The sequence below is a fragment of the Netta rufina genome (assembly GCF_964035555.1).
Source record: "Netta rufina genome assembly, chromosome: 1".
Taxonomy (NCBI): Eukaryota; Metazoa; Chordata; class Aves; order Anseriformes; family Anatidae; genus Netta; species Netta rufina.
In genome coordinates, this window is record NC_140123.1 from 11,627,967 (window position 1) to 11,649,921 (window position 21,955).

The 21,955-nt window shown below is 46.3% G+C and overlaps 1 protein-coding gene across 1 annotated transcript; it reads right to left on the minus strand.

Moving 5' to 3' along the window:
• Window positions 1-1,860: 1,860 nt before the first annotated feature.
• Window positions 1,861-7,531, minus strand: VSTM5 (V-set and transmembrane domain containing 5; the record flags this gene model as incomplete). The annotated part of the gene is made up of 4 exons (XM_084300118.1): window positions 1,861-1,904; window positions 3,527-3,664; window positions 3,762-4,091; window positions 7,447-7,531. 4 exons carry the CDS (start codon window positions 7,529-7,531, stop codon window positions 1,861-1,863), a joined length of 597 nt encoding a protein of 198 aa, XP_084156244.1.
• Between the last annotated feature and the right edge of the window lie 14,424 nt (window positions 7,532-21,955).

Genomic DNA, 21,955 nt, shown 5'->3' on the forward strand with positions numbered 1-21,955 from the left:
GTTAGTAGATAATAATGGTTTGGCATGTAAGCTGCACTTAACTGTACTTTCTAAGCAAGTCTGGCAATGCACCTGCTAGATGCTCAGCATAGTGAATAACTTCAAGTTCTAAGACTGATTGAAAAATAATAATCTGAAACAGATAAACTGAAAAAAATGCATATATTCCATATGCAATATGGATACCTTACTGAGTCCTGCAAGCTTGGTAGTGAAAGCAGACACTTTTAAGCTTCTGTGAAATCAAAGCTTCACTCAAAGATACAGAAGACTCTTATAAATACATAATGTGAAGAATTGGAGCAAATTGTTCCTTTACAAAGCTGTGCTATAGCTAAGATTTTAGTTCAATTTTATGTTTAGTTTCTTTCCTCCTTGATGAAGAAAAGAGCAGCCAGCTGAATCTCTAGCATGTGAATTTATGAGTGGATGTCAGGCCCCTTGTACTGCAAATCGCCTGTTCAATCCAGGCCTGACTCTTTAAAAGAATTATGTTCAGGATGCTTTGGAAAAAGCTTTTTAGCACCTACCTGCTTTATTATGCACTCGGCAAGAAATTCGTTGTTTTTACAAGTCTAACCTCTGCACCTGAGCACAGCAGTCCTTGAGCAGAGGGAGGGGACGCTGTCGGCCTGGCTTGTAAAACTATGAGAATGAGCTGCAGTGCGAGAGGCAGTAGCAGCAGTTAAGCTCAAAAAGCCATGTGGCATCTGTAGATAGATTAGCCTGCAGTCTCGTACGTTTTCAATGCTTACTTCACACTGCTTTACAAAAGCAAAATGGGGTAATTTGAAGATTCATCGGTTTAGTGCTTTCTCTCTCAAAAAGCCAATGTTATTCCACCCAGAAGATCTACAGGTAGAGAATTCAAGTGCACCATGTGGATTCATGCATGCACTATCTAGCTTACTCCTTGTTTTCTACAGAATAGGAAAGCAAAGGTGTCTTCTCTTAACTAGAGTGATTTCAGAACTGTAATTGTAAACACTAAATTTCGAAGTAATGCTGTTTTAATTTTTCTTCCTGGATAGGCTGTTCATCAGCGAGCTCAGTTTGCAAAGGGCTCGACATCTTTCACAAAGAAACTGTTCAGTATTTCTGCCGTGCCACAGGTGTGATGTGTATTTTATCTGCCCGCTCTAATTGTTACAGACAGCATCAGCTTCGGTGCCTGTGTGCAGTTCCCCATTTAACAACCTTTCCTAGGAATGTAATAAAATGTGTGTTAATATCCCTGAGCAATGTAAACAATTGGAAATGTAAGTGGTGGAACTTTGACCAGCTTGGCGTTATTTCAAAGTCAGTTTTGTCTCCAGAAGAATTACAGTTTGTGTTCAGACCTTCAGGAAATTCCTTATGACTGAAAGTAGCAGCATAGGCACAATAAACAGGATTCAATCCTTGCAGTTAATTTTTTTTAATGTAATACTGTAATTAGACATAATAAATTTACGTTGAATGATCCTAATGGCTGGTTGGTCTGTAGCAGGATACTTGCTGTGGCCAAAATGCAGGCGTCCTTCAAGAGCACGATCATTTCCTTTATGGGTTGATACTAGTTGAGTGGTTGTTCTTAAGAGTGGTGGAGGCTGTAGATTTTATTAGTTAGCCACAAAAATGTGTTTGTGCTCTGCCATGAAAGCGTACTCTTTTACTTTGACAATGACTAGCAGAGCTGAAATTGTAACAGGTCAAAACAGCTCCATCAGACGCAGCTCGTTTCATGTCCTATTACCTTTGCACGCCAAACAGCTTCTACAGTAGTCACAGACACTTTACCTTATAAGTTTCTTCTTGCTTGCCGTGCCAATGCTTTCTCCTGAGGTAGAATTGTTATTTTTGTTATGAGACAGTCCTTGGCTAACATTCAATGGTTTCCAGTTCAATCTCTTCAGTTGTACTTGCTGCAAATGAAAGGATATTATTATTGATTGGCAAATGGATGGGAAGGTCCCCTTTCCAAAATTAACAACTCTGTGTTAGTAGCTGAGACATTCTGAACTTTTTAATATTAGCTCAAGCTTACTCATCTACAATTGGGTTTTAAATACAAGACATCTTTTCCAAATATTTGCATAAAGAGTCCCTCACCGTGCTGAATGTGACTCTGGTTTTGTTAAGTCCAAGACTAAAGGCACAATAAAAACTAAAACAAAGTCTATAAGGCCATTATACTTTTCTTTACAACTTCCAAAAGGAGGGCTGTCCTAAGGTGGGATCAGGGCAGAAATTATGTCCCTGGTTGGATCCTGTTCTGGATGAGGGCAGAGCAGGTGTCCAGTACTGCAGTATTCCTAAAGCCTGCCAAATAACGTATGGGATTCAGGCTTTGTAAGACTCTGGCACTACAGAAACATTGGCTTTAACTGGAGGAAAGGAGAGGTTTTATCCAAGTAAGACTGTGTATTCTGGCATGATATGAAAATATTCAGTAGTTACAGAAGCTCGTGAGCTGTGTGCACGCTGCAAAAACATCAGCAGCCCTTGGAGTCATAGGTGAGCTGCAGAAAGGACGAGACAGCGTAAGCCAAATTGACCTCTTTTCACATCAAGTTTTGCAGAGTTGCCATGAAGTCTGGGTGTGGAGGGTTGGGATTCCTGAGCATCTGAGTTGACCTGGTGAAATATTGACACTTTGGCTGCTTGAAATGTAACAGCTTAAGCAGCACTTCAAGAAGAAACACAGACGTTTTGCCTACAGGGCAAGAGACCGCAAATGGATCTGCACTTACAAAAAATGGAGGTGAATGGCTGAAATGTTTTGAAGTGGTAAAAGAAACCACCCATCCAAGGATTTGCCTAGAGCTTGAGCCCGTGCCCGTAGCATGGCCTTTTCTCTTGCTACCTAGGCAGTGCATCCCAGGCTGTGGCTGGAAAGTTTCTTCTCTAACATGTGGATGCTCCTGTCCGTGCATCTCCTGTGTTCTCTTGATCTGTCAGCTCTGCTTTCCATGGCTGGTGCCTTCGGCTCCTATTAGGAGCCAGATTTTAATATTAGTCAATGTTCATTGAAGTTTGCAACTGGGTCAGCCATGAGGATGGATTAAAGGAGGGTGTTGGGAGGTGAGGAAGTGGTGCAGTCCTCCATGAAGTGAGGAGGGGACCACTCCAGGGGCCATTTGAGTATTTTCCCCTTGGAGACAGAAGGTTCTTCTGCAGTAGAACCTGGGGGTGTTGCTGTTGCTCTCTGGCTCATGTCCTGTGATGGAAGGTGGTTATTGCAGCTCCAGCCTTTTCTCCCTAAGTTTTGTAGTTTTTAATTGCTAAGTTTTTAATGAGGTGGGGAAGTGTTTTGTGGTTTCTGATGTAAAATGTATAAGATAAATGTCCTTCAGATCTCTCTGAACTAATAATCTATTATTCTGTTGCCTGTGTTAGTAGAGAGTTGAACAGGATAACTTAGCTGAGCCTGTCCAATTTTGTTTCTCTGTCACTGCTTAGCGCCTTTAGAGCTCAAACTGTGAGTGAATTTTTGGCTCAAAATTCAGATTTGAGAACCCTGTGCAATGACTGCACTCTTAGATACCTGATAGCTTATGTGTCGTCTTCTGGAACAGGTGCAGGGATTTATTACACAGCCACATGAAGCAGATCAAAATGGCAGACACTGCAGCGAGAAATGCAAAGAGAACCGCTACAAAATGTATATCTTCGTAGATAATCTCTGCAGGGAAGACAGAAATATATCATTAGAAAATTGTTTATGAGCAGATCAATGCTTAAACACGGGGTAAAGCTGAGAACTCCTGTCAAGTTCATACCATAAACATTGACTATGATGGTGCCGTAGGTGTTAGTTCCATACTCCTCTGTGACAGTGACCAAATAGTAGCCAGCATCTCTCATGCCCACGTTCAGAAGCTGTATAGAGCCATTTTCAAAAATAGTCACTCTGTCCTTGTAGACAGCGGATATGTTGACGTAATTCCCGCTTTTCCACTCCACAATTCTGGTGGTGCCCCAGCTCGACACATGCTTCCACTCAACGGTGGCGACGCCTCTGCAAGAGTATTCAACCGAGAGGAGGATATTTTGTGCCACCGTTGCGTTGATGTTGGGCTGTGGGACAGTCAGTGATACTCCTCCAGGGGCTGAAAGAGAAAGGAGGCAGTGAGAGTGGAGGTGATGCAGCAGTGAGTGTCCCGGGCAGGATGGGAGCTCTTGCAGGGCAAATCTTCCTGTCCCTGTGACCTGTTTTAGAAGAGGAGGGATTATCCTTTGCCGTATCTCTCTCTGCTGACTGTGGAAGGCACATACATGTCTAACTTAAGACTAAATACATGTTTTAATTGGCTATAGCCAGGAGAAATTTGTCTATCTTACAGGACAAGTAAGGACAATTGCTTGTGTTTCAGTGTTTTGATACCCAAGAGGAGACAGTTTGGAAGAGTTTTTCTGGGGCAGAGAGCATAACATTTTCTGAAAAGTCTGATATTTCAATATACCTCAAATGGAAGAATGGAAATCATATCCTGCTTTCATAAATCTCATCTTTAATACATTTTAACAATCAAATTCTGTGAGTAAATGCATGGGAAAAACAGGTGCTGCATTTGCTTGGTAAGTTAAAGATCCCTGCGGTAGGCACCCCCTATCACTGTGCTGCTGTATTTTCTCAAGTCCCTGCAATCTGCCACCTTCCTTGGAGGTAAAATGAACTGTTTTTTTTTTGTGAGCAGTCCTCACCTCCCATCTCCCTTATGTCCCAGCTTCACCGTAATGTAGTTACAACTTAAATGCTGAGTACTTAACCAAAAAAAGAAAAAAAAAAAAGATGGCATTTATGATTTCAATCACAACGTTCCAGTTTATGGGGACCTTAGACGAGCCAAGCCAGCCTAATGCCACCCCAAAAATGGCAAGGAACAGTTTGAAGAAATAAGATTGTATAAAATCCGGCTTATTTACCGCATGCCATGGAGCAAGAGTAAGGCTTTTGTGCTCATCAGTAACTGGCTTGCCTTTAAAATCCTGCATTTAAATGGAAAGCTTAACTTCCACGGTCAAGGTAACCTATTATATCAGTTAATTATCATCCCCAAAAAGCAAGAACAGACTTAAACATGTGACGACTTGGCAAGGACTTCATTATGTTTGCAGGATGAGATGGACAGAGCAAGCTGCTGGAGAGGTCTAGTAGTCCTTAAATCAGAAATAAAGTGTTAGCAATGTTTGAGACCACAGCTACATCAAGGCAGCCAGCTGTTGGTCGGTGCAGATAAATTGCTTACAGTCAGAGGTACCTTGTTTCAAGGGAAACACTGATTTCTTGGTAAAAATGGATACAAAAGAATATTGGATTCTAACACAATACACACTGATGTGATCGTGGAGCTGTTCAGAACTGCTAAACTGAACTGATTATTCAGTTTAATGCGCAACTGCAATAGCTCTGCTTGTGCGAGGGTTTTTCTGCCTGAAGATTTGGATGAACACCAAACATCCCAGTTTCAATCAGTGTACATAGTTCTTGAATTAGTGGCCCATTTCAGACACTTGGCTAGAGGCTGAAAGCCTGTTACCCACAGCAATCAGAGCAGACAGATGGCAGATAAAGCACAGAGTAAGCCCTACCATCAGATGCCTTTTCCTGGTTCAGCTTGGAGGAGCTCACCAGCCTGCTCTCATGATGTGGGCACATCCCGAGTGCTACTGCTGAGCTGAGGAGCAGTGGTGATCTGCAAATGTTGAACCCAGCGGGGCCAGAGGGTGAGTCCCTCAGCCGTGCTGAGGGTGTGAGCGAAGCATGACCATGGGGAAATGCCTCCTGGAGGCAGTGTGGGGGTCTTTGGGAGAAAGTATGCTTAAAAAAGGCAAAGAAGAACATCTCCAAGGGAAATAAATTTAAAAAAATAATAATAACCCTCTGGGCTAGTGATACTCCTAAGCAAGCACAAATGGGGAAGAGCGGGATAAGTGAATTTCAAGCTGACTCCACTCTGTTTAGGATCCCTCTAACAGGATTCAGAAGCTACTGGCTAAAGTAAGCCAGGGAAAGAGGAAAAGCTGCTTTGATTCCTAGATCTTCATCTGTGGAACCAGCACAGGAGAAAGCCCCAGCCTCTCTGTTTTTTGACCAGATGGGGTGTAGGCTTTTTCCAGGATAAGACCCCTGGGGTTCTCCCTCTGTGGTACTGTGTCATGCTGCCTGCTACCGCTGCAGGGACGCCGTGCTTTCCACCTCCAGCTCAGCTGTGCTCTCAGTTTCACCCTGCCTGCATGAGAGATGACACAGACATGTGAAAAAGGGATTTGTGACAGCTAAATAAACGGAACAGATGGGAAGTTCTGGTAATCGCTGCAAATTGTTCCAATTGTTTTCTGTTCCGTGTGTTCAGTTAAAGGACTTTTCCTGTTTCTGTCCACACAGGAGCTGAGTGTCTCACCACAGCCACTCTTTCATGCTTTGATAAACTCAGGACTTTGTTTTCAGCATAAGACTGCAAGGTAAAGGTAAAAATAAATAAATTTCCTCCACTGAATTGCTTGCATGTGCTCTGTCTCCATCCAGCACGCTGAGCCAAGTATGACAACGCAGTAGCTGAACACCGAAAACCATTCTTAACACGCAGCCTGCCTGGGTCACCTGAACCGGTCTGAGCTAAGCAGAGCCGCATCAGCCCCAAGAGCAAACATCGCACCCACGGGCAGCACCCTGAGCAGCGCTGCCGCGTGCTGCTGGCTGCACCCACAGACCCTTACGGCCCTGCACAAGGCGGGATGAGGGGAAGGGGGCACCGATGCCGCCTGTTTGCTGGCACAATGTTGCGCTACAAACCCTTTGACCGTCCAGGAGCTCGAGCTGCTGCTGTTTTGTGTCCCAGACCTTGCGACGGCCACACTGGCCGGGTTTTTTGGGTGGAAGCGTGCTGGTGGCAATGAGGCTGGCGCTGCTCGCATGGAGCTCTGGGGTTGAGTGCTGCTGGTCCCCAGAGAAGGGTCTCCATGGGGACATCCACCTGGGGGTGTCCCCCTCGTGTGCCGCCTTGGTGAGGAAGGAGGCAGCACACAGCGGCCAAACCCAGAGCCACCCGCGGCACTGCCCACCCTAATTCCTCTGTGTGGGTGCTGGGGGGCTCGTCCTGGCCCCAAAATATCCTCTGAGCAGCCGGAGCGGAGGCCAGAAAGGGGGAGAGGAGGAGGAGGATGAAAGGAGAAAGAGGAGGAGGAGAAGGAGAGGAAGATGCTGAGGAGGAGAAGAGGATGAAGAGGAGGAAGAGAGGAGGAGGAGAAGGAGGAGGAGAAGGAGGATGAGGATGAAGTGGAGGAAGAGAGGAGGATGAGGAGAGGAGCATGAGGAAGAGGAGAAGTGGAGGAGAGGAGGATGAGGAGGTTCAGAGGGGGACGAGAGGAAGATGAAAGGAGGACGATGGTGAGGAGGGGGTTGAGAGGAGGAGGAGGAGGAGGGTGAAGGAGGGGGCCGGGATCCCGGGGCCGGGCACTTACTCTGCAGCGCCCAGCCGGCGGCCAGGCAGAGGGTGACGGTGCCCACGACGACTCCGCGCCTCCGGCAGCCCCGCGGGGGTCTCATCGGCCCCCAGCCCGGGGGCTCGCATCGACCCGGGCTGCCCCGGGGGAAGAAGCCGCGGGGCCTCTCCCTCCTTCCCGGCCTTCCTCCCTCCCTCCCTCCTCTTCCTCCACAGGCACCGGGGACGCCCCTCGGGTCCCCCCTCCCCTCCAGAGGCGGCTTTGGGGACACGAAGCCGCTCCGGGGCCCGGCCGCCGCCGCCGCCAGGAAATGAGCGCTGAGGGGCGGCCCCGGGCTCACAGCGGGGCCGGGCCCCGGGTAGGGCGGCGGGGCCGGGCCGAGGAGCTCGGCTGGTCCCTGGGGAACACGGGGGAGCCCTTGTGGGGTCGTCAGGGGGGGCTGCATGCGGGGTCAGACCCGCTCCGAGCGGCTGTGGTGCCCCCATGGTGAGGGCACGGCGGCGGGGTGCTGAGGGGCACCGCGGGGGGCTCCGTGGGCACCCCTGGGCTCCGTGATCCCAAAGCTTTAGGGGAGGAGACAGCACTTCAGGTGGCTCCAGGAAGGGTTTTGAGGAGAAAGCCCCGTTATACACTGGTTTTACAGGAGCTGGAGGGCAGTTTGGCCGACCAGCTGGACCTCCAGCCCTGCACCACCGGTGGTTTCTCCTCATGGTGAGTGGAGCATCCCTTTGATGCTGCCTCCACAGCATCCCCACGGGCACACTGATGGGATTTGGGGTTAAAGAAGTGCAGAGCGAGGTGCAGAGAGCTGCCTGCACGGCCAGGCACCTGGACAAGGGGAGAAATGGGGAGAGGTGGACATGCTGGAACCAGCCTGGTGAAGGACTATGAGGGAGATCGAGGGTTTGGGCTGCATGTCATGCAAAGAGAGGCTGCAGGAGCAGGGAGCCTTCATCCTAGAGAAGGAATGGCTCAGGGCAATCTTGTTAATGTGTATTAATAGCTGATGGCATGGAGGAGAAAGGAAGTCAGGGCCAGACTCTTCTCAGTGGTGCCCGGTGACAGGACAAGAGCTGACAGTCCTGTTCCCATCCTGCTGTATTCAGACAGGCGCTGGGTGTTCTCTCCTTTTGACCATCTTCCAGAAGCCTCCACAAAATGCATGTTCTTTCAGAAAAGCTGGGATAACACAAGATAGGCAGAAACATGATTTGAAAACATGTAAATGCCCCAATCCTGAAAATTGATCCTCGCTCAAAGACGGATGCTGCCAGGAGAGCCACCCCATAACTAATGAAAGGGTCGTGGTGGCACTTCTGTAATTATTCCATGCTTCTCCTCATGTTTCCCTCTCCTGAATATTTCCATAGTGTGGTGTGTAGAAGAGATAGACACCTTGGTCTGTGCATTAGCTCTCTTCATAGGTGAGAGGAAAAGGAGATTCCCTACCTTGTAGGGTAGGGTACATTGCTGGGACACCAGGGTCTGCCCAAGCCCCTCAGCCACGGAGTAAGCTAAGACCCATAGAGGCTATGCAACCTGCATGGACTCCAGGGCCCATCTTTTGTTCAGGATGCAATAAAATCTCCAGTTTCCCTGACATCTGGTGCATTCCTTAAAGCTCAAGCAATGAGAGTCAGGTGAAGGTACAGGGGAAGGAGAGGTCAGTGAGAACTCACTGCCAGAATATTGGCTCTTGCACAGGTTTTACAGCCTGCCCTGGTCTGGGCATGCCCTGGTGCTGGGGTGTCTGAGGCATCCCACCAGGCACCTTACCTATAAAAACAGCCTGTGAACTGCTGCCCCTTCACCCCACCTGTGTGAGCTGCTCCTGTGGTTCACCAGATCCCCTTTCGTCCATCAGGCCAGCATCATGCCTGTGCTGAAAATGAGACCAGAGCAAAAAGTCCTGCAGTCCTTCTCCTAGGAGAGAACCCCAGTGGCAAAGTTTCTTCCTGACCCCATCTCTTCATGGTGGTTTTATTTCTCAGAGCATTAAAGAAGGTCTCATGGTGATGTGACTTTACATCATTACCCTTATTCATCTATTTAAACCTTTATAAAATTATTTTGGGGCTTTTGGCCCAGTGACCTGTTTTGGTAGCACAACATATGGGGCATAGGCTTGAATAAAATGAATTGCACTTTGAGTAATTTAAAATGTATCCCGCTGGTTCCATCGATTTAATCTGCTCCATTGGAAAGACAGCTGGTAGTCATGAAATTGAAATCCAGGTCTCGAGCTCTTCCCAGATTCTGTGAGTTTTGGCTTTGCAGTACAGGGCAAATATCCAGTCCTGGGATAAGAAGCGAGTGTCTGTTTTCAGCATCAGTAATTAACAGCAACGAGATTTTGGATTCCACCTTTTAAGGGGAAAATTATGAAACATCTGAATTAAAAACAAAACCAACCAACCAACTAAACAAACAAAAATGAGCAAAAAACCCCAAACAAACAAACCCCAAGCCTGTGCCTCAAGAAACACACTGCGACACACAACAAAATGCTCAGTATTAAGGAAGTATTTAATCCAATTTAGAGGCATAGGGCTGCTGTTGGGGGCATGGGCATAGGAGGGAACCCCAGTCTGGTGGCTCCTGCCTCATATCTCTATAGAGTTTCTCATTACTCAGTTTTGCAGCTTGCACAGAAAGGGTCTGCTGCCTTAAAAACCATCACCATCAACTTCTGCAACAAACCTTGGGCACGGAGGAGTTTGCTGCTCCTGGTCTGATTTCTCCCACCCTCGTGGGCTGGATGGTTTGAGTGAGAGGTGACACAGAATAGATTTACAGAATAGATTTGGTGAGAGGGGCCAGCTTGGATACATTTGCCCCTCAAAAGGCTGAATCCTACTGTGCCTTTCCAAAAGGCAGAGGATTTTACTGCTTTGCATGAGAAGCATCACTTTAGGGCTTTAGAAAGACCATCCATGTCCTAAGCAGTGTTTGAAGCCAGAGCTTCCTGCCCCACAGCACAAACCACTTGACTCCGAGGAGGACCTGTAATGGCCATGTGGTTCATTAGCAGCTAATCTAACCTAATTTGACCTCCGTGCTTGAGTTCTGGTGAGCCCCAGGGGGTCAGCGCCCCAATTCCCCCCAGCATGTGTCTGCCTCCCAGCACCCCAAATGCCAAGGTGGGGACTCCAGCAGACCTCTCCTGCTGTTGGGGCATCTAAACCAGAGAAACTTTGCCAGAAAGCCAGGTTGGGGCGTTAATGCTGAGATTATTTACCTCGCCGTATTCTTGACTCATTTTCCTAACGAAGCTTTTTATTGAAATCCTGTCCGACCACATTCAGACGGAGGTAATGATACGCCGCTCCGGGTTACAGAGGTTTCGTCCATTAGTCTTGCCCTTCTGGTTTTATTTTAATCAGTTTGCCAAACAGCAGCTCTAGAAGCACGGGCATATCAAACAATAAGGCACAGGCTGCGAGGAATTAGTTTCTCCTGGTTTAATTATAAAGTGCCCTTAAAGTAGCAGGCTTTGGGAATGATTTACAGGCATTGTGAAAGGTTCATTTCACCACCCATACAGTGCTATTGACACCTGGAGATTTTTACTGCTCCATGCTTAGTTCCAGCATTTTAATTTTATTTCCCCCCTTCCCCTCAGGTATTTCCCCCATTTTAAGGGTCCCCCACTGCTCTCCTTCCCTCTTTGCTCCTTGAGAACCTCTCAAGTTTGTCTGGGAGGTCTGATTTCTTTTGCTGGTGTCATTAATAATGGAACAAAACCACATTAATGACTGCAACAGCAGCCAGATAGGAGCCAGAAAGCTCCTTTCAGCCTCTAATATGCTGCATGAGTGCTCTGAAATGCTTTAGACAGAGCTTTGGTGTTTTTTGATTTTTTTTCTCTCACCCTTTTCCTTCTGAACCAGCGACAGGAACATGCAGCAGAGGTACCGAAGGAAAAGAGGCAGCCTCCTGCTGCACCCTCCTCTTCCACATGGAGTCGGCAGCCCAGGCTTGCCTTATCCCAGCCTTTTGGAAGTGGAAGGGATGTTCATTGGGAGGACGAGGAGGTTTCGGGCTGTAAAAACATTCCTTCCTTCCACATGAAATGAAAAAAGCCCTTTGAAGTAGAACCCAGCCAAATCCTCGCTCTGTGTGTCAGTGGTTTCTTTCTGCCTTTAATTTTTTTTGGCAGAGGTACGGCACAAAAAGCCCTTCTCTTACCCGAGATGAATCAATAGCTGTAACAGGAGAGACCCCGGCAGTCCTGGTCTGTCAGCATTCCTCTGCTTTTTAAGCTATCTGAACAGATTCTCTCTGTGGTTTGAGGTCTGTGGTTTGGGAGGGGGGGAAGGAATAGAGGAAAAAATAAAATGAAGTGAAATGCAACCTTGAAAGATACAGAGATGTACACATGAGGATGCACAGATGCTTCCCCCTTTGGAAATAACATTTATCAAATCAGAGGTACTCAGAGCCCACGTTCAGATGGGACTGTCCGGGTGACTGCACTGCCCACCAGGCACTGCTCAGGGTCAGTGATGAACCACGCAATCGCTACGTGGCATTAAAACTTTACTACCAGGAATATCCTCACCCCTCCACACCTTTCTGAAATACAGAGATCACGATGCCCCCATGGGAAGCCAAGGCATGGAGTTGCTGTTTTCTGGGAACCTTGCGGCATAAGCCCCAGCTTTCCTGAGTCTCTGGGGTCACCTCCAGAAGGTGTGGCACGGCACTGCCAGCACTGCGACAGTGGCTGTGGGCTCATGCTGTGGCAGTAGGGCATGCTAAATCATTGCTGCAATTCACTGAGCTCCTCATTAATCATTTTTTCTCTTTCTGTCTTCCTTCCCTCTTTTTGGTCCAGTTTATCACGCACAGCGCGAGCACCTGTGGATGGTGTCTAAAACATTGGGACAGAAATCATCGAAGTGAGATGTGGTTCACGCACTACAAATCACACCAGGAGAAACGGCTTCACCCAGGGAAGCAGCTGCTGCACCAGTTGGGGCAGGTGTGGTGACCATGATAACCTACCCAAATCCTGCAAAATGAGAAGTGAATCGTGCTTGTCTGGTGTGGATCTGCCGTCAAGATGCTCCCAGAAGCAATGGCTACATCCGTGCATCACTTTTACCAAAGCGACTGGGGTGGGATTTCCAGCCTGGCGTGGCTGGTGTGCGTCTCCTGGGAGCTTGGGGGTGCTGTACCTGCAGACATGGGCATGCCATCTCCCCCAGACAGCTGTACATGTGCCACCTGAAGGCTTGTTCCTCAGATTTTATAGTCCAGATCTAGAAATCACAGCAGCTTAAAAAATCCCAGAAATAACACACATCAATTGTTGGTAAATCTATTCTGTGTAAAAATCTAGTTTTGGTTCATCTAAAGCTGTTCAAGAATTTGAATCCTATATGCTGAATATTTTCAGGATTCTTTTCCCAGGGCTAGGTTCCACAATCCTTACTCTCTTTCCTCTCTTGGTTTTTATTCAACAGCGAGGCTCTCAACCAATAACTGGGAGACGCAGGTCAATTGTGGACATTTCTGGGGAAGTGGGATGAAGGAGAATAACTGGATACCCAGTTCTTTTGCCCTGAAATGTTAACCCCACAAAACAAACTAGATTTTAAATTCAAAGTAATAATAATAATAATAATAATAATAATAATAATACCAGGAAAATAACAGCGCATTTCTAATTAAATAATTTATTTATGCTCCAGTTTGGCATGACACCAGGTCAGCAATCACATAACCCTTCACTTGACATCTGTACCTGAAGTTATTTTCTATTGTATAAATAAAGGAGTCTAGCTAGTTTTACACCACACAAACACACAAAGATATAAAAGCACCTTTTATCACAATCATCTAACCATTCACAAAGCTGCTCTAGTTCTATTTCGCTGATCCATGGTGCTTTGCATTATTCATTAGTAGCAGTGTAAATATTTTCAGATGCAGAAATGGCACATCTATCCAATGTGTGCAGAATTAAAAAAAAAATGAATCACAAATACAAAAAGAGACTCTCATATCTTCCTTTTCCCCTGTGAGTTTTGTTTTTCTCCTCTCCATTATCAGACCAGTGCAAGGTTTTGACATCCTGAATCCTGGGATGTCCCAGGAGCTCGAGCCCCTGTCTCCCTTCTCTAATTCAGCTGCTGTCCTAAGATGCAGGGGTAGTGATATGCACAGATTGGGTGAGGAGTTAAAAAGAATTTATCCTGAGTTATAATTAAGCAAGGCAATAATTAAGCATGATTAAACTAGTCTAGTTTAAATGGACCATTTAAATATCTCAATAGCTCTTTTTATGTGGATCACCCGAGCACCTCTCCATTCCATTTGGGGTAAATTTGGGGCAAAGAATTTCCTTTGACCTGTCCTCACGGCTCTCCTGTCTGGACGTGGCACCTGTGGGGGGAAGCTGGGAATAGGCAGCCCCAAACCCAATCGAGTCAAACCCATCCAGCCTTGCAGAATGACCGCTGAAGCATTTTAGGCATGTGGCCTTTTGAATAATGGCTGTGATTGAGCAACACGTGTAATTATGGTGTCTCCTGTGGCAGCGAGTGTGGGTAACTCGGGGCACTCACAGCTCAGCCCCTTGCACATGCACCGGGGGTGGTTTCCTCCTGGAGCACCACAGATGGTCCCCAAGTCAATTAGAGCTTGGCTCCAGCTCCCCACCTCAGCCTGTGTGTGGGGACAACTTGGGAACTGCCCCGAACATACCAGAGGTGGAAACTTCATTTATTTTTTAGCTTCTAATTTGTAGGAATGTGGTGTGGGCAGGTGGCTGCTGGAGGAGGTCATGCAGCACCCTCACAGGCAGCAGAAGACCTTCCAATAACGCACGTGGTGACCTGGGATGGGCTGTGGGCACCTTGTCCCAAAGTCCTCCTCTGGGTGGGCTCCCCAGCAAGACCCTTTGGGAAGTACACTTCTGTCCAGCGAGTGGCAGGCAGTGGTGCCTGGTGGCAGCCTGTGTCTCCAGGTGAGGACAGTTCTGGGGATGCTGCACTTAGGGTGCAGGGAACGGCATGCTCCTCAAAGGAAGCACCAGCTTGTGTTACTTGGGGCTGCTCTTAGGTGGTGCTAGAGAGTAAATAATTAACACCTCTCCGCAATTTTGGGTGTCCAAAGAAATCTGTCCCTAAAACATTTTGTGAAGGGTGGTGAGAGGGTTGGCTCAACACTATACGGCACGGCACATCTCACAGGACATGCCAGGGCTGCAGGGACTGAGGGAAAAGAATCTTAAATGATCCAATTTTTTTTGTACTTTCTCTAAACCTGATTTTAAGAATAAGAGCCCTCATGTCCACCTGTTGAAAGTAAGCGTCCTTTCCTACTGGGGTGTTTCATTGTCCTGGCACACGCTGCATTTGGATAAGGGCTCTCAGGCATGGTGCTTGCTTCACAAAAAAAAAAAAAAAAAAAAAAAAAAAAAAGGGTAGAACGTGGATTTTGGTCCTTCATAACAACAGATATATGATGGTGGTGGACTGAACAGTGGAAGTACAACTAGAAGTTTCAGGTTTTGCATCCAACCAGCCAGTTTTAGGTTTTGCTGGTGGTTTCACCAGTACCGTGCCAGTCTGCAAACATTGCCTCCACTGCAAAGATAGAAGCAGGGTCTAATGTGGCCAAAACTATGATCCACATTGTGAGCTGTTGCCTTTTATAAACTCTTCCCCATTTTTCTGTAGGTTTTCTTTTGTATTTCAAACATCTAAACAATTCTCTGAATCTGGAGGGGCTTTGGAAAGGTGGTCTCAATGAATTGATGTAGAAAGTGCAATGCAGCTACAGAGAAAAAAGGATTGTTATTCACTGTGCTGAGCTCTGAGCCTCTTAAATGTTTGATGTTTGATTCCTGCTTTGGGAAAACCTGTTGTAGGGCTGTGGAGGACCCCTGTTTTAGTTGGATGAACCGAAGGAGCCCCAGGGCAGAGATTGCAGGTTTGATTTCAGCCTCATTTCCACTTTCTATCACAGTCTTGTTCCCAGACAGGTGTGTGCAAAGGTGAGTTTCCTCCTGATGAGGGAGTTATATAGCCCGGGCAGCTTCAGCCAAGTTGAGCTAGATCTATCTTGATGGGATTGAACTGTAATCTTTCATAGACTGCATGCAAAACAGCATGAATTCATGCTAAGGGGGCATTAATTACCTTAAATTATGTCAGGGCACAATTTCTGTGTGGCCTTTGGGGACTGCAGTGCTGCCAAGGCTGTCTTGAGAGCTTGTCTTGAACCAGCCACATCCATCCAAGAAGAAGCTACACATCACCTTAATTCTGGAAACCAAATACCTCTGTTTAATGTCCTGTGTACAGATCCTTGTCTATAAAATGCTTCCTATACTTAGACTTAGTAACCAGGTAGTGAGGCCAAGAAATTAAAAAAAAAATCAAAAAAGCCATTTCAGTACTTAAATGGGCTCCTTTTTCTTTATCTCTGTTTTGCTACTCAAATACATGATTACAAGTGCGTAATATTCCAGGTCCATTGTGCGTGATATTTGACAATCCTGTTTCTTTCTGTGTTCCTTTCTGTTTCCTCTTTGTGGCTTTTCTGTTTTTCTGGTTTCCTTCCCTGTTCCCTGAACTCTCAAACTGGCAGGGTTTCCTACCTGTTCCTTCCTAATTCCATCTAATACGATAATCATCAACTACATAGTTAATCTTTGCAATTCATTATCATAGTTAGGCTTGGAAACTTAGTATGATTAAGGGACGTGCAGGAGAATCAATCTCTGCTAGGCAGCGTTTCAAAGCGTCCTACTCAGAACTGCTCCATATCAATCATCAGGCTGCGCTCATCCTGTTCTGAATTGAACCCTGTCCAGTGGTGCATTATGTGAGGTACAGCACAACAGTGCACAGTTCATCAAAAAATGTAGAAATGTGGAAAAGTTGGAAGTTTTTCAGTTTGCTTTTGCTTCATAGGGTAATTTTTTTCTCCCGTTCTGTGATTAGGTCAAGGTCTGTTATTTCTGAATTAAAAGCATAGCTGAACTTGTGAAATAAATCTCACAAGTCTATTAAAGAAAACACTGTCGTGCCCTTTCTGCCACACAGTGCAAGTATCACAGTCTGTAGGTTCATAGCAAGGATCCCAGAGTTGAAATATGCTTCGATTTTTAATCCCACTTTCTTCTTTTTTAATAATGACACTCTCTTTGTTATCATTTGCAGAGGTAACGTGGGATCAGCAGAGTTTCTGTGGATGTAGGGGCAGTTTATATAGGCATCCAAGTCTCATTATGGTCTTGACTTCATCTCCATGGCTGGGGGTCAGGTGTGATAGCAACGCTCTGAGCATTCAGTGGTATTAAGATAGAAACACCAGTGGTTGCCTGGATGGTTGCCCATCTCCAGCCTTGAGTTCAGGGTCGGGAGAAGTAAGGAGTAGAAGGCATTACTGGGGTTTTCTAATCTGAATGTTAGGCTGGACACCACATTCAGAGCACCCCAAATGAAAGTCATCCTCATTAAAACAGAGGATAACTTTCAGAAAAGCTTCCAGTTTCACTGTAGCATTTTCAGTGATGAAGAATCCACCTCAGTCCTCGGCAAATCACTCTAACATTTAATGGACCCTACAGTTTAAAAAGCTGAGCCTTGTTTGTAGTCCGATTTTTTTTAGTTTTGACTTCCAGCTATGGTCCCTTCCAACCTCAACCATTCTGTAATCTTGCCAAAAGCTCTGTGAGAGAAAAGAGCCATTACCAAAGTAGCAGGAACGTGCTTTGTGAGTGATTCATCTCATCTATCTTTCAACATTACAATGCATAACACCATTCGGGGCTTCTTTTCAGGTGGTGTCTGTACTCAATATTACACCGTGATTCACCTGATCTGTCTCTAGACCCCAGTGTTAGACTGTCCATTAGCCCATACTGAAGTGCATCTCATTTGTTTGGCCAGCTGAGGACACAAAGTGGACTGCTTTTCATTGCTTCCCCAGTCACTGAGAAATGCAGTACAATAGCATAGTGCCAAGAATCAGCCTCACTACAGATTCGGATACTGGATGACAATTTTGTACATGTAATTACATTTCAGGACCTCTCAGTTAGCCAGTTAATCTACCTAATGTACACAGCATTGATTTTTTTACTGTTCCTGTTTCTTAATCAAATTGCCATCTGATATCAACTCAGATGGTCCGCAGAAGATGAAGTCTAAAAATGTCAAGGAAACCCAAGATGCTGGAAGCCTCGGGGCATCGCAGTGGATCCTGCTACCCCAAGAGATGGTGGCATGCTGCCCAGGTGCTGGTGTCTGCTGCTTCAAATAGGTCTACTGTAAGTATTTCATCTTTTCTGTTCACTCCCAGGTCCTGGGCCACTGCTTATCAACTTTGCATGAGTGCTAGTGCATTCTCAGGATCTTGTTTGGAGTGAACCAGCTGGTTGCTTCCAACCCAAAACTCATCTGCCATTCTGGAGAGAGTTCACTCTGAAGAACTGAAACTGAGCTCGGGGCCCAGGACTGCTCCACCATGCAGCATTGAGTCCTGTAGACACAGCCCCCTGGGTCCTCTCCCTGCCCCATGGGACCAGCACAAGCAATGTTCAAAGGGCTCTTCATCTCCCTTAGGGTAGCTGACCAAAACCCTGTCTGACCACCAATTTAACCCATTTCCCATTTTTAGAATCTTTCTGTTCGTTGTCATGCACAAACTGCAACAGCACCAGGAGCCTTGAAGACTCCTTATCACATTTATATTCGCATTGATGGCCCAGACTGTTCTGGCCTTTTTTCCCCAGCTTTTGTTAGTTTTTGTAAACAGGGGCATTCAGGGCTAGCTAAGCTGGACTTCTGTTATCTTGGACAATTTTCTGTCCTCTGTACAGCAATAAAACCACAGTTTTATGAAAAATTAAAAATGAAAACTTTCTAGGATTTAACTGCTTGTTATTACTGATGACTAAAGAGAGAACATATCTGAAAGGAGCCCCTGTCCAGCCCTGTCCAGCCCACCAAAGGGATGCTGTTGATGAAGGAGTTTAGCTTCTTTATCCTACCGTGAAACTGGCATTGCAGTCTTCTAGGGTCACCGTCACAGAGGACAGAAGGCACCTCTGGAAATCCCTCAGTCCAAATCTTAGCTCAGAGCAGGATCAGTGAGAACAGCCCACATGGTTCAGAGTATCTCCAGGCATGGAGACTGCACAGCCTCTTTGGGTGACCTGTGCCACTGCCACACCCTCACAGTGAAAAAAAACTTCATATGGATTATCTTGTACTTCAGTTTGTGCCTGTTGGCTCTTGTCCTCTCACTGGGCACCACTGAGAAGAGTCTGGCCCTGACTTCTTTTCTCCCCCTGTCATCAGCTATTAATACACGTTAACAAGATTGCCCTGAGCCAACCCTTCTCCAGGATGAAGACTCTTTGCTCCTGCAGCCTCTCTTTGCACAACAGGTAGCCCAAACCCTCAATCTTCCTCATAGTTCTTCACCAGACTCGTTCCAGCATGTCCACCTCTCCCCTTTTCTCCCTTTTTCTCCCCTTGTCCAGGTGCCTGGCTACGCAGACAGCTCTCTGTGTACCTCACTCTCTGCTTCCCTAACCCCAAATCCCATCAGTGTGCAGTGGGGATGTTGTGGAGGCAGCATCAAAGGCCCTGCTCAAGTCACCATGAGAAGGAACCGCTGGTGGTGCAGGGCTGGGAGTCCAGCTGGCCGGCCAAACTGCCCTCCAGCTCTGCCCAGTAGCTCCTGCAAAACCAGTGCTCTCCGGGTATAACGGGGCTTTCTGCTCAAAATCCTTCCTGGAGTCACCTGAAGCTGTCCCTCCCTGAGGGGTTGGGAATGTGGAGCCCCGGGGAATCCAATGAGTGGCCTAAGGCATATTGTCCATAAATAGGAAATACATTTTAGGCACATACACCATACAGACTTGCCATATGTACTTATTCTTCCTAAGCTTGTTTGGTATTGAATACATTTTTGTTCACAATTCTCTGTCTGGCACACAGAACCTCACTCTGGTTCACATTTTTCTCCGTCATTTTATTATTCCAGGCTGCCCAGATTCCAGTTGTAAAGATACACTAGCACCTACCTGAGGGTCAAAGAAAGCCACCTACTGCCGCAGCAGTGTTTCCATCCCTGGGGATGATGGCTGGCATAGAAGCTCTAAGAATCAGCGAAGTGACATTTTTTTGTTTTATTTATTTATTTTTCAGTGTGCCCGTGGGGATGGTGTGGGAGGTAGCTTCAAAGGCCTTGCTCGAGTCACGAGAAGGAACCCTAAAGCCTGAGAACTGCGAGGGAAGATTGGAGTGCGGCATGTGGGGATAAAGTCAGAGAGCATGGCATTTCTGTGGAAATGAAGGAAAGTTCATCCTGGCCCCACACAGCCCATAGCTCATGTGGAAGTATCTTTTTTTACCATGTTAGGAATGTCTGACAAACCTGTGAATGTTTCTTGACTCTCTGGCTGGTCCCCGGCTGATACTCTAGGGAGGACACATTTAGGAAATCCTAAAATGGAGCATAAGAGAGAAGGGGAAGAGGTACAGATTTCCCTTCTGAGGTCTCATATTCCCATTTTTCTCATTTATATAAACTAGGCATCCATGAATGCCTAGTGAGGAACTATGGATGGTTCCTATCAGTATGGGAAGTTATATATATATCAGGGATATATATATATATGTTAGGGATAAATATGTGTATATATATATATATATATATATACACACACATCAGGGATATGCACTGGAAGCCAAACACTTCCCATATTGTATTCTTTTTTCAAAAAGATAGGATATGATTAACCTTAAAAATGTCAAAAAAGGCAGTAGCTTTTTTTATTATTATTATTATTATTTTTTCCCAGTAGGCTGGGAAAGGTTAATGAAAACTGGAACTGTACAGAGATCGTGTCATGGGCATATTTAGGATGCAAAGGAGGCAAACCCACAAATGGAGGGGCAGATTGGGGCCCTACAGTGTCCAAGCAAATTATTATTATTATTATTTTTATGAAGAGGGGGCAAAGAAACAAAGGGTACAGTGAACTGGAGGCAGAAACCTGCGAGATGAAAGATTTCACTGGGTCATTATCCCCTGTGCTGGCAGCACCTCAAGGACATTGGGTGTGCTGGACTGGAACAACTAGGCATTTTGTCATAAAGTATAGGCTAGAATTGCTTTTATATTTATTTTACTTGCAGCTAATTTCTTTCAAAACTTTGCCTGACCTTGATGAATGTTTTCCTTTTAAGCTTGCTGGGGGATGTTCTGAGGAGGGAGTCATATAAGGGTGGAAAATGGTAAACATTCGGGAGAGTTACAGTCATTGTGTCCTTCCCATTTCAGTCCCTCCACGCGAAGCAGTGTGTTTCAGCGGTATGAAATTCAGAGGAGCTTTGTAAGGGCAAAGTGTCCCTGCTGAGTGTGCCAGATACCCCCCACAGCATTAAAGATGTTCCTATTTGGACACGCTGAGAGTCTTCTGCGGTGATGCTGGGTGGTGACGTGACCGTGGTGCTCGTCAGCAATGTTCTGCCTCACAGTGCTGAACTTTGGTGCTGCCTTGGGAAGCTGGGGATCTACTGCCTGGCAGGAAAAATGCCTGATTTAATGTCAAGCTTGGGGACTCTGCAGTGGAACAGCTGGAGAAGTTGGGCACAGTGGTGAAGAGAAAAGATATCTCCAGATCATAGAATCACAGAATCATTAAGGTTAGAAAAGACCTCCAAGATCATCTGGTCCAACCATCCCCCTACCACCAATGTCACCACCAAACCATGTCCCCAAGCACCACGTCCAACCTTTCCTTGAACACCCCCTGGGACGGTGACACCACCACCTCCCTGGGCAACCCGCCCCAGTGCCTGACTGCTCTTTCTGAGGAGAAAGATGGAGTCATTTACCCTTCAGAGCTGCTGGGTAGGGTTGTGTGAATGGGATGCTGGCCTTGACATGAGTAATTTGGAGTTTCATTCTCGTTAGGGACGTGCAGCAGGCCCTTATGCAAAGTGCACTGGGAAAGTTTTGGTCTGCTCCACACAGAGAGATATCCAGCACCCAAACTAGGTCATCGCTAAAGCGGGGGAGTATTCCTGAATGAGCTATAGCAACTGTGATTTAACAGGAGCCTGGTTCTTGTGGCACTGAGGTAATGATAGCTTTGGTGTCTCCCTTAGCTAAGCATGACCTCACATGCTCCCTCTCAAATCACTGGTGTGAAAGATTTCAGTTTAAAGCCCTGCCTAGGGCTTTTAATTTTCAAAACATTTGTTTCTGTGCTTTCTAAACACACATTTCAATTAATGACAGCCTCTAGATATACAGGAAGGAATTTCTGGACTTGATTTAACACAGCATGTCAACAGGACTGCTGTACACAGGTGTCTACCAACACTAGGGTGGAGAATAATGTAATGTGATAATCTTTCTGATGAGGAGCAGAATTTCCATCTTGCTGAGGATGATGCTGGAGAAGGTATTTTAAAGGATGCTCTCCATGATGGGCAGAGTGATCAAGGCTGTATCTAGAGCCCAGGGCTGTCAATCCTTGTCCCAGGTC